This window comes from Phyllobates terribilis, unplaced genomic scaffold (genome assembly GCF_046119375.1).
Source record: "Phyllobates terribilis strain yellow unplaced genomic scaffold, ASM4611937v1 Scaffold_5__5_contigs__length_657084704, whole genome shotgun sequence".
Classification (NCBI taxonomy): domain Eukaryota; kingdom Metazoa; phylum Chordata; class Amphibia; order Anura; family Dendrobatidae; genus Phyllobates; species Phyllobates terribilis.
Window position 1 is genome coordinate 635,752,673 of NW_027362765.1, and position 13,501 is coordinate 635,766,173.

Genomic DNA, 13,501 nt, shown 5'->3' on the forward strand with positions numbered 1-13,501 from the left:
CAGTGAGTCTTTCTCAGGGGTTCGGCGCAGCCTCCGCCACGAAGGTCAAGACACACCCGACTCATTAAGTAAATTCGTGATGACACGCCCCGCTTGGCCATCACTTGCTGCAGATGATCACGTTACATTAATTGGCCAATCAGTGCTGAGGGGAATTTAGTGGGCTCAGTAGTCACCGTGTGACTGTCGTAGTCGTACGTTGTGTGGTTTCTTTCTTAATATTTTAATCCATACTAACTATGTCGAGCAAAAAAAGAACGTGGTCGGACGAATATGTACAACATGGATTCACATGTATCACGGAACGTGATGGGAGTCAGCGTCCTATCTGCATGATTTGCAATGCCAAGTTGAGCAACTCTAGTCTCGCACCGGCAAAACTGAAGGAACACTTCTTGAAGCTGCATGGAGATGGGGAATACAAAAACACAACGCTTGCTGAATTCAAGGTGAAAAGAGCCAGATTCGATGAAATGGCCACTCTGCCTGCTCTTGGATTTGTACCCGTGAACAAACCGATCCTCACCGCATTGTACGAAGTTGCTTACCTGATCGCAAAGCAGGGCAAGCTGCTCACCATCAGTGAAACACTCATAAAACCAGCAGCGTTAAAGATGGCGAATCTGATACTCGGAACAGCGGTCGAAGGTAAATTATCCCAAATTCCTCTTTCAAATGACACCATCAGTGACAGAATAGAGTGCATGAGTAAAGACATCTTGGCTCAAGTAATCGCAGATCTAATTTCAAGTCCGGCAAAATTCAGTCTTCAACTCAACGAGACCACAGACGTTTCTAATCTAAGCCAGCTTGCTGTTTTCGTGCGGTGTGTGAAAGACAACATGATAAAAGAAGAGTTTTTATTTTGTAAGCCTCTTACAACAACAACTAAGGCAGCCGATGTGAAGAAGCTTGTGGATGGCTTCCTCAGAGACAACAATATTTCATGGGATATGGTTCCTGCAGTTTGTACGGACGGAGCTCCAGTCATGCTGGGAAGAAAGTCTGGTTTTGGTGCACTAGTAAAAGCCGATGCACCACACATCATTGTTATGCATTGTATTGTGCACAGGAGTGCGTTGGCAACAAAAACATTGCCTCCAAAAATGGCAGAAGTATTAAAAACTGTAGTGGAATGTGTGAACTATGTGCGAAATAGTGCTCTGAGGCACCGCATCTTCAGTGAGCTGTGTAAAGAAATAGGCTCTGAATTCGAGGTACTCCTGTAACATTCTAATGTTCGGTGGTTATCCCGGGGACAGGTGCTGAATCGTGTTTTTGCCATGCGTGTGGAATAAGCTCTGTTTTTGCAAGAGCACCAACATTGTCATGCAGATTGCTTCAAAAATCCTGAGTTCATTCTCATTTCAGCGTACATGGCTGATATATTTGCAGCTCTAAATCATCTCAATCAGCAGATGCAGGGTGGTGGAGTCAACATCATGGAAGCAGAAGAAAACCTGAAGGCTTTTAAAAAAAACTACCGTTATAGAAACAACGAACAGAGAACAATAACTTCGCAAACTTTCCCCTTCTGGACGACTGTGTAAGTAAGATCGAAGATGTGTCTGGAATCGGAGACATTTCTGTATCCATGGAACTGAAGCAAACAATTGCCACGCACTTAGATGAGCTTGCAAAGTCTCTCGACGGATGTTTCCCTACAAGAGAGTCATATCCAGCATGGGTGAGACAGCCGTTCACGTTTGCTGTTGAGACAGCAGATGTCAATTATGAATACCTCGACAAAATCATTGAAATTCAGCAGAGCCAGGTTCAACAGCAACTCTTCAGAACAACAACACTCAGCGTTTTGGTGTCGACAGTTGGAAAAGTACCCAATTATTGCTAAGAAAGACCTGAAATTTTTTATACCATTTCTTACAACATATCTCTGTGAACAATCCTTTTCTAGGATGCTGGACATAAAAACAAAGAAAAGGAACAGACTTTGCTGTGAAAATGACATGAGAGTAGCACTTGCCAAGGTGAAGCCATGCATATCTGATTTGGTCTCTCAAAAACAACAGCAGAAGTCACACTGATTTGCAGGTATGTAATTTGTTGTGAGTTCATGCACTGTGTTGGTTTTGTTCTTTGATCAAGGTGATGTTCGTGCTCGGTTCATTTTGTGTACCAGTAAAAAAACATTACCTATGTCTTGAATTTGGGAAAAAATCATATTTGATTTATCACTAAAGAAGGGTTCGGTGAATGTGCATTTGAAACTGGTGGGTTCAGTGCATCAAACAAGGTTAAGAACCACTGCCCTAAGGGTTATACATACCTATAAAAGAATGTTAGCGGTAGGCCACTAAAAATTATTAATGCAGGCATCATAAACACCCTTAAAAAATTGATAGCGAGGGTAGCATGATCACTCTGTTGATATGGTGGTGAAGGAGAGGAAGGAGGAGGATGACACAAAAAAGCCAAAATTCTGACGCGCATACCCATGTTTGGATGGGAAGAGGTACATGGGAATAGACCAAAAAACAGAGTTGAGTTTATGTTGTTGTCATCTGGTGGTGTTGAGAAGTCTGGACCAATCCAGCCCTTGTTCATTTTGATAAGAGTCAGCCTGTTAGCATTTTCAGTTGACAGGCGGATGCATATATTTGCTATAATACCCTCGGCGGCACTAAAAACCTGCTCTGACAAAACGCTAGCGGCAGGGCAGGCCAAGATCTCCAAGGCATAGAGAGACAGTTCATGGCACGTGTCTAGCTTGGATACCCAATAATTGTAAGGCACAGAGGAATCACAGAGGAATCACAGAGGACGCTAAAACAGTCGGCAAGGTACTCCTTCAGCATCTTCCAAAACTTTTCCCTCTTTGTTAGAGTACCCCACGCATCATTGCTTGTGCACTGTGAGGGTCTGCGAAAACTGTTCCAGACATTTGATAGTGTTCCCCTGCCTCTGCTGCATCTGGTGTGAGTCTCCCTCGTGTCTACTCTTTGGTTGTCCAAGGAACTGTGATCTCTGCTGCCAGTATTGTCAGTTGAGAATTTTTTTAACAAATCTTCAACTATGTCCCTCTGGTATGGTTACACTAATTATGGCGCCATCGCCGTACACCAGCTCTGTCGAGTCCTCAAAGTTTTGGAGAGCGGCAGATATCAGACATCCATGCCCACTCATCAGCTGTTATGTGCAGAGGCCAACCGGAATACCAACGGGCATGTTGAAGCTGGTATTCCACTACTGCCCTCTGCTGCTCACAAAGCCTTGCCAACATATGTAACGTTGAGTTCCAACGCACGTTGTCATCGCACACCAGTCGATGAACTGGAAGTTGTAAACGCTGCTGAAGCACTGCCATGGCGGTGGAAGCTGTAGCTGACTTGCGGAAATGGGCACACACATGGCATACTTTCACGGGTAGCTCAGGCAGATCTCGGTAGCTTTTGAGAAACCAAACCACTGAACCACTAAGTTGAGCACGTGGGCTGTAGGTTCAGGGGCGAGAGCCACAGATCAGCCTTGTCTATTAGAACTTTCAACAATTCTGAAGGGCCCGAAATCCTCAGCGTCCGTCCCAGTGTCTGACTGAGTCCCGACTTCCACAATATTCACTCAGTGTGCCGTCAGGGAAATGTATCATCCCTGGCCACAAGCACTTGTCCACGTGTCCGTGGTTAAGTGTACCTTCACAGTAACAGCATTGGTCAGGGCACGGCTGATGTTATGGGACACGTGCTTGTGTAAGGCGGGGGCAACACACCCTGAGAAATAGTGGCGACTGGGGACCGAGCACTGAGAGATGGCTGCCACCATGAGGTTGCTTAAAGCTTCTGTCTCCACAAGCCTAAAAGGCAACATTTCCAGGGCAAGCAGTCTGGAACTGTGGCTGGTTGTTATGTACGCGCCCAGACTGACTGGCGTGTGCGTGATTAGTGATCCCACTGTGCCACGAACCGGAGAGTGCCTGGAGGGGCGTAACTAAGTATCAACCCGATCCGACCCAGGTCACACGACGGCTACGACGCCGTGCACCAGGGAGGAACCGAGCAGAGCGACCAGGTGCGACTCCAGGTCAGACCCCAGACATGGCTGTTGACCCACACCAGGGAATACAGGAACAGGCAGGTTAGAGCAAAGGCTGGGTAGGGTCCAGTACAGACTGGGAGACGGGTTCAGAGCAGCAGATGCGGTAATCAAGCAGAGTAAAGCGAAACCGCAGGTGCGGTGGACAGGGCGGAGCAGAGCGAAACCGCAGGTGCGGTGGACAGGGCTGAGCAGTGCGAAACCGCAGGTGCAGTGGACAGGGCTGAGCAGAGCGAAACCGCAGGTGCGCTGGACAGGGCTGAGCAGAGCAAAACCGCAGGTGCGGTGGACAGGGCTGAGCAGAGCGAAACCGCAGGTGCGGTGGATAGGGCTGAGCAGAGCGAAACCGCAGATGCGGTGGACAAAGCTGAACAGAGCGAAACCGCAGATGCGGTGGACAAAGCTGAGCAGAGCGAAACCGCAGATGTGGTGGACAAGGCTGAGCAGAGCGAAACCGCAGATGCGGTAGACAAGGCTGAGTGGGCAGGAACCGCCAGAGTGGTAAGTAAGGCAGAGCAGAGATAAACCGCGGGGGCGGTAAGCAAGGCAGAGCAAGGGGAAAATCGCCAAAGCGCTGAGCAAAGACAGAGCAGAGGGGACAGGGCTCTGTTCACACGGAACAGACTGGAAGGGAAAGGCAGAACCAGATACACACAAGGTACTTGCAAAGAAGTAGCGAGTGGACTCCAAACTCACAAACGGAAGTACAGCGACAACGAGTAGGAGTAGGTGCAGGTTCAGACTCTGCAGAAAAAGAAAAGGTACAGACATAAAGAAAAACAGGTAACAGGCTAGGAGAGTGTTCAGACAGAAACTGAGTGTTAAGACAGGAACTGACACTGCAACGAGATACAGGAGTGAGTCTGGGTATGCGGTCCCCAGAAAGGCGGACAAACAGGCTAGAAGACACAGACAACAGGTCTGGGTATGCGGCCCCCAGAAGACAGGACAAACAGGCTAGGAGAGTGTTCAGACAGGCCTGGGAATACAGCCTCCAGGAAGGCGGACAGGCAAGAAAAACAGAACAGGACCTGGCACATGAGAGGCAAGAAGCCCTCTAAAGATAATAGTTGCTCAGGCACCAGCTTCAAGGTGGAGCTGGTTTAAATATCCAGTGACAGACAGCAATAGGCTGAGGACGCATTAGGGGTGTGCCCACAGCAGCAGCAAAAACCAGGAAGTAACCGGGCCGCCGCCCTAAGCAGTCAGAACAGAGACAAACAGACAGCATGAATAGAACCCAGGCTAGCAGACTGGACTGAAGATCAAGTTTGCGATCTTGCATAGTGAGAGATGGTGCACCATGCAAGCCCGCCACCAGGTATGTTACACTGGTTAGTATTGTGTCCTGTGGGTTGGTGGCTACATGTTTACGATTGATTCAAAGGACTGGGGTATGGACAACTGAACGCTGTGCTGGGATAAGGACGTGGACGTGGTTGTTGGCAGTGGTTGCAAATGTGCAAGAACAGGTGCAGGGTGTGAGGCATCTTTGCCTGCGTCCTGAAAAGGGGATTGGCATTCACATAGAACAGGTGAAGAGGCAGTGATGTCACCCGCAGACACTGTTTCTAGAACCTGGCATTTGGCTCAACTAATCGGGTACTTTGCTGTCATGTGCCTGAACATGCTGGTGGTGGTCAGGCCAGTTGTTGTGCTGCCCCTGCTGATGCTGGCATGGCAGATGTTACAAATGGCCTTTTGTGTTTTAACTGGGCAGTCTTTAAAAAAGCATCAGACTCGGGAAGACCTAACGCTTGGACTGGCAACTTCCCTTCCCTGCCTCTTTCTGCCTGTTGTGGCGCTACCGATCCCTCCCCCTCTGCGCTGCTGTCCTCGCTCTTGCCCACCTCAGATGGACTTGTTACAGTGCAATAGCAATATAGCGATACTACTAGTTACCGGCCAAGTCTGTGTGTATGTTTTCAATGCACAACTGACGCAGTTTAACTAGCGTAGAATTTTTTGATGCTGAGAAAACGGTGCAGTATTTTTATCGCAGTAAAATTTGCCCAGGTGGACTTGTTAAAGTGCAATATAGTGAATAGAGATGAGCAAACTTGTTCGGAAAACGTTTACCAATCTGAAATTCGACACGAACATTGCACATTAGGATTTGTGTTCGTGCACCCAAGCGTTTTAACTCAAAATCTGAAAAATTCGGCCAAAGTGCAGTAAATGATCACGTTTCTACTAGTATTTTTTGGGGACTTTGGATAGGATAGTGATGCTGTATGATGAGCGGGGGGGGCAACATATTTGATGAGGGGAGGGGTTGGGGAGAGGTTAAAGCAGCGGCAGACTTTTATTCTAAATTTTTTTTCTTAACTTAATATGTGAAGATTCCGGCAGCCAATCAGAGCGCAGGAACCATCCACAACCTCCAGACACAAGGGCTTGTGTTATTGGCTGTCAAAGTCACATGTCCCTCTTCATATAAAGAGTTTGTCAGTGTAAAAGCACAGAAAGGTTGCTTCTGCTGCTGCTACTGGAGAGTGAGATAGTTAGTTAGGCAGTTGATTGTCTAGTACAGATAGGATCCTGTGAGGCTGTGAAATCTACCTTCCAGCAGATCAATCCTTTTTGCTAATAGTGTTGTCCAGAGATACCAGGCCACATTTCAGCATATAACTCTGTTGTGCTGCTAATAGTGTGCTCCATGCAGGAGTACACTTTGAAATTCTAAATATTTTCTGATAATACCGTGGTCCTGAAACAAGGCTACATTTGTGCATAGAAATATTTGATGCTGGTAATTTTTTTGCCAGGCAGGAGTTCACATTTGAAAATCTAAATTCTTTCTGTTAATAGCACGGTCCTGAAATCAGGCCACATATCAGCTTTTATTTTTTTTGTGCTAATATTGTTCTCCATCCAGAGGTCCACATTTCAAAATCAAAATTATTTTTGCTACGAGCGTGCTACAGAAAGCAGGCCACATTTCAGCTTTTAATTGTTTTGTGCCAATATTGTGTTCCATTCAGGAGTTCATATTTCAGAATACAAATTCTTTCTGCTACTATGGTGTTACAGAAAACAGGCCACATTCCTGCATATAAATATTTTGTGCTACTAGTTTTGCTTCAGCCAGGAGTCCACATTTCAAAATCTAAATTATTTGTGCTAATAATGTGGCGCTGAAACAAGGCCACATTTGTGCATAGACTCACTACTAGCGTGGCATTGAAATAAGGCCACATTTGTGCATAGAAATATTTGGTGCTGGGCTCTGACACCCCTTCTACTACAGGCAACCCACCAGACTCTGACTGGAGTCTGATCTCTCCTTCAAACCTGAGATTCAAGCTCTTTCCACTTCCTGCTGACTACAACTCAAAAATATTTCCCAGATCTGCACTTTCCTTAATTAAGAATCTGCAAAAACACTAACGCACGTCCTCGTCATCTCCTGCCTCAACTAATGCAACCTCCTGCTCTGTGGCCTCCCTTCTAACACCCTCGCACCCCCCCAATCTATCCTAAACTCTGCTGGCCGACTTATCCGGATTCTCCCCTCTGTCAATCCCTGCACTGGCTCCCCGTTTCCCAGAGACTCCAGTTCAAAACACTCACTTTGGCATACAAAGCCATCCAAAGCCTGTGTCCTCCATACATTTGTGACCTAGTCTCCCGATACTTACCTGCATGCAACCCTAGATCCTCAAAACATCTCCTTATCTACTTCCCTCTTATCTCCTTTTCCCACAAACGCATGCAAGATTTGTCCCGTGCATCTCCCCTACTCTGGAACTCTCTACCCCAACACATCAGACTCTCGCCTACTGTGGAAACCTTCAAAAGGAACCTGAAGACCCACCTCTTCCGACAAGTGTACAACCTGCAGTAAACCTCGCTCCACCATACAGCTGCATGGCGAGCTGTACCCTCATCTAGTGTATCCTCACCCATCCCTTGAAGATTTTGAGCCCTCGCAGGCAGGGTCCTCTCTCCTCCTGTACCAGTTGTGACTCATTTTTGTTCAAAATGATTGTACTTGTTGTTTGCTATGTATGCCCCTTTTCACATGTAAAGCACCATGGAATAAATGGTGCTATAATAATAAGTAATAATAATAATTATTATACTATTTGTACTCTGTGTCAATTGATACCACTTTTCCTGGTGTCTGCCCCTAATTTGAGCTGTTTTGGCAGCTTTTGGACCCTTTTGAAACTGCTATCTATGCGTTTGATTTTGCCTCCCATTGAATCCAATGGGGTTCGAATATGTTTGACAAACTTTTCGGTGAACATTGGGAAATTAGTAGATCGGAACCAAATCGAACCTTGAAAGGTTCACTCATCTCTAATAGCAATGCAATTGGTTACCGGCCAAGTCTGGATTTATGTTTTCAATGCACAACTGCCGCAGTTTAAAGGGAATCTGTCACCCCCACTGGGACCTATCAGACCTCTAATATGGGCATACAGGTGATAGAAATGTGAATCTATACTTACTTGTATGTCCCATAATCGAGGTCTACTTGCTTTGTAATAGCTTTTTATTAAATTAGTTTGTCGGGAAGGCATAGTGACTCAATGGCACCTGTGCACATGTTTCCTGCTCCACAAGGCCACACAGACTGCAGGAAGAAGAGCGCCTTCCGTACAGGGAAAATTGCGCAGGCGCGGGATCCAGCCGGGAACTGCACGTCACAGTGCCCTGTGACGTGCAGGGGAGGGGGGAATATGGAAATGAAGCTAATAGGTGGGGATTTCTTCCCGTCCCCTGGATGCGAATCTTGCCAAAACTAATTTAATTGAAAGCTATTACAATGCAAGTAGACCTCTAATATGGGATATATAGGTAAGTATACATTCACATTTCTATCACCTGTATGCCCATATTAGAGGTCTGATAGATCCCAAGGGGTGGCAGATTCCCTTTAAATAGCGTAGAATTTTTTGATGCTGAGAAAACTGTGCAGTATTTTTATCACATTAAAATTTGCCCACCTCAGATGGACTTGTTACAGTACAATAGCAATATAGTGATGCTACTGATTACCAGCCAAGTCTGGATGTATATTTTCAATGCACAACTGCCGCAGTTTAACCCCTTAGTGACCCGACCATTTTTTTTTAAATCTGACCAGTGTCACTTAATGTAGTAATAACTCTGGAACACTTCAACATTTCCCATTGATTTTGAGATGTTTTTTTTTTGTGACACATGATACTTTTTAATAATAGTAAATTTAGGTTGATATGTATTGTGTTTATTTATAAAAATATCAGAAATTTGACAAAAATGTTTTAAAAATTGCAATTTTCAAACTTTGAATGACTATCCCTTTAATTCCAATAGTCCTACCACACAAAAACATTAATAAATAACATTTCTCTCATGTCTGCTTTACATCAGCACCATTTGTAAAGTGTTGTTTTATTTTGTTAGCATTTTAGAAGGTTTAAAAATGTAGCAGTAATATTTCATTTTTTCAAGGAAATTTACAAAACTTATTTTTATAGGGACCTGTTCAGTTTTAAAGTGACTTTGGGGGTCCTATATATTGGAAACCACCCAAAAGTGATACCATTTCAAAAACCGCACCCCTCAATGTATTCAAAATTTCTTTCAAGTAGTTCATTAACCCTTCTGGTTCTTTTCAGGAAGTAATGGAAATTGACATGACAGGAAAGAAAACGTTTATTTTTACCACCTAAATTTTGATAACTTCTGAACAGGCCGCTATAGCCGGAAGACTCTAAGGCCGTTATTTGGCCATGAACTGCTAAGGCAAACATCAGGACCACACAATCAAGATCTCAGGGTGCCGATAAGGTTAAAGAGGGAGCCCCCGCAGTGTGTTAACTATTTTGATTCTGTAGTCACTTTTGACTGCAGAATCTAAGGGGTTAAACGTCAATGGTCAATGCCAACACTGATCGTGGCTGATGCAGAATGTTGTCAGCTATAGTGTACAGCTGACAGGTACAGGATTTGCACCTGTCGGGGAACGCTAGTCTCTTATATCACAGGTCAGTAAAAAGAAGTCTAGTGGACTCTAAGGGGTTAAATAGTGTAGATTTTTTTTGTTGCAGAGAACACGTTGCAGCATTTGTATTGCAGCAAAACAGCGTTCAATACCCTGGAAGGACATTTCGAGAGTCTGGTTATGCCTTTTGGTTTGACCAACGCACCTTTGGTATTCAAGCATTTCATAAATGGTATTTTTCATCATTTGGTGGGGAGATTTGTGGTGGTCTACCTGGACGATATTTTGGTTTACTCACCTGATTTTGAGACTCATTGGGGGCATGTTAAGCAGGTGCTCCAGATATTAAGGGATAACAAACTTTGTGCCAAACTGGAAAACTGTGTTTTCGCTGTTCAGGAGGTGCAGTTTTTGGGGTACTTGTTGTCATCTTCGGGTTTTCAGATGGATCCGGAGAAGATCCATGCAGTCCTTGATTGGGGACGTCTCGAGAACCTGAAGGCTCGTTTTCTGGGCTTTACTAATTTTTACCGGAAATGTATCCAAAATTACTCTGTAATTGTGAAACCCCTTACTGACATGACTACGAAGGGGTCTGATTTTTCCAAATGGTCGGATGCTTCCCTCCAGGCATTTCCTTCCTTAAAGAATCATTTTGCCACTGCACCTATACTCAGTCAACCCGATGTTTCCCAACCCTTTATTGTGGAGGTTGATGCATCGGATGTCGGGGTTGGGGCTGTGTTGTCTCAGGATCCGTCCCCGGGTAAATGGCGTCCATGCACCTTCTTTTCTAAAAAATTGTCTGAGAGAAATTTAATAGGGAACTTTTGGCAATCAAATTGGCGTTCGAAGAATGGTGACATTGGTTGGAAGGGACGCAAAAAAAAAAGAAAAAATAATCAGCTCACCTGGTTGCTGTAGGCTCTAGGTGCAGGGAAGCACGGACACATGGGGCCTCACATGTTTAAATAGAAAAAAGGGGAGAAGGGAAACCAGCTTCCAAAATAGCAAAATTTATTGAGATAAGTCCACGCAGTTAAAAAATTTCCATATTATATCGGGGAATCTCACATAGAAAAAATCGTAACGCGTTTCCAACACAGTCCTGTGTTCTTTGTCAAAGCTAACATGCATCTGACATACAATAGTATTATATCCAATGACAACCAATAGGATCAATAAACCAGTTCACATGGGAGTACGTCTGAAAATGCATAATTAGTGTGAGCCAATCACATGAGATAGAAAAGTATATAAAACCAATATACAAACAAAGGGGATAACATAGAACATATAAAATTAATTGACAGGGACAAAATGTAAGTTCAATACTGAAACATGATTTCACGGCGTGCAATGAGACCATCTGGGAAGAGGGATCCATGGTTATAAAACCAGAACGCCTCCCTGTTGAGTAGACGGCATCTGGAATCCCCTCCTCGGTATGCATGTTTAACTCTTTCAATGCCAATCACCTGCAAGGAACTTGAGGATCTCTGATGGTGTTCAATAAAATGTCTAGAAGCATGTGAGATATTACGATTAGCACTACAAAGAGAAGATATATCAGTTAAATGCTCTGAGATACGGACTTTAAGTTTTCTGGTTGTGCATCCGACATACATGAGATCACATATTCTAAATAAGATTATATAGACTACATTAGAACTATTACAATTTATATAGTCCTTAATTTTAAAAGTTTCTGTGTGATTATGATTTTGAAATTCCTTAGTGGCTGATGTATGTCTACAGGTACGGCATCTATTCTGGCCGCAGATGTAAAAACCAGAACAATTTAGCCAGGTGCTGCATTTTCTATCAGAAGAGAAAAGAGAAGGTGTTACAATATTACCTATAGTTGTACCTCTTCTGGCTACAACAGAACAATTAGATTGCAAGATTTTAGATAAAGCTGCATCCTCATATAAAATAGATATGTTTAAAAAATATTGATTTGATAGTATTGAACTGAGGACTAAATTGCAGCGACAGGACCAATCTGTTAGATTTATTTTCAGAATGCTGAGTACAGTGGGGTTCAGGATCCTGGTGTCTCTTGTTCTCAATTATGCGCTTAGCTCTATTTAATGTCTATTTTGGAGAGCCCGTTTTGGCCAGTTTGGACCATGAATGTGTGAGTTCAGAGGATAAGTTACTATCATCATTGCAGTTTCTTGCAATTCGTGTAAATTCACCCACAGGTATCACTTTGATTGTATGGGATGGGTTACTACTATTTACATGTAAAATGGTGTTCCCAGATTGTGGTTTGCAATGTGTACTAGTCAGTATGTGCTGATCTGGAATCCCCTGCAAATTAAGATCAAGAAATGAAATAATGGAAATTTCAAATTTGTATGTAAATGTCAGATTGCAATGATTGACATCAAGATACTGCACAAAGTCTGGTATGGCAGATACATCGCCTGACCATACGGAGAGCAGATCGTCGATATATCTGCCATACCAGACCAAGCGCTCCACAAATGGGTTATCAGCACTGTAGAGATAACACTCCTCCCAATAAGCCATAACTAAATTAGCCAATGAGGGGGAGTGCTTTGCCCCCATTGACACTCCTCTAGATTGTATGTAATACTGACCATCAAAAGAAAAATAATTACATATCATAAGAAAATTTACTACCTGTACAATGAATGTACATGAATCCTCTGTATAACCACTGTATTTTTTCAAGTGATAAGAAAGAGCTTCCACTGCAATCTCAGGTGGAATGGAAGTGTACAGTGCAACTGCATCACACGCAATCCATGAAAAATCTTTTCTCCAAACTATATCTTAAAGTTGTTCTAAAACATCACCTGTGTCCTTAAGAAACCCGGCTGTTCTTTGTGATAATGGCTGCAATAGGGAGTCAACCCACTCACTCAATCATTCTGATACTGATCCTATGCCCAAGATAATGGGCCTCATGGGGGGTAGGTTGACTCCCTTGTGCACTTTGGGCAATGCATGCATAATTGGAGTGACTGGAAATTCCACCAGAAGATAATCTTTTTGACTCTTAGACAATACACCTAACGCATATCCATTATTCACAATTTCACTGATATGATTTTTAATATTTAAAACCGGGTCACACCTCAATTTGCAATATGTGGATGAATCCTCCAATAAAGATGTAATCTGGGATCTGTATGTATCGGTGTCCAGTACAACTACCAGACCACCCTTGTCAGCCATACGTATTACAATGTGTGACATATTTCTTAATTCTTGCAATGCTTTATGATGCAAAGATTATAAATTATGTTGGAAACCACATTGCTTAACATCCTGTACTAAAGATTTAAGTTCTTTTTCCATTGTTTCCTGGAAACGTTCCATACAATCCACCCTTGTCTGCAGTGGATAGAAAAAAGGATTTTTTGGTTTTAAATGAAGTGGACATAGATGTTGAAGTAGAAACTGGTTTTAATAAGCCATGGAGATCTTGCAAGAGTAATACAGACATCTGTTCCTTGAAGTTCAAGCGTCTATATTCAT

The 13,501-nt window shown here is 43.7% G+C and overlaps 1 protein-coding gene across 1 annotated transcript; it reads left to right on the top strand.

Moving 5' to 3' along the window:
- Nucleotides 1-239: 239 nt before the first annotated feature.
- Nucleotides 240-1,960, top strand: LOC141271678 (protein FAM200C-like). Its single transcript, XM_073681717.1, has 3 exons — nucleotides 240-1,217; nucleotides 1,493-1,825; nucleotides 1,916-1,960. Exons 1-3 carry the CDS (start codon nucleotides 240-242, stop codon nucleotides 1,958-1,960), a joined length of 1,356 nt encoding a protein of 451 aa, XP_073537818.1.
- The last annotated feature ends 11,541 nt before the right edge of the window (nucleotides 1,961-13,501 follow it).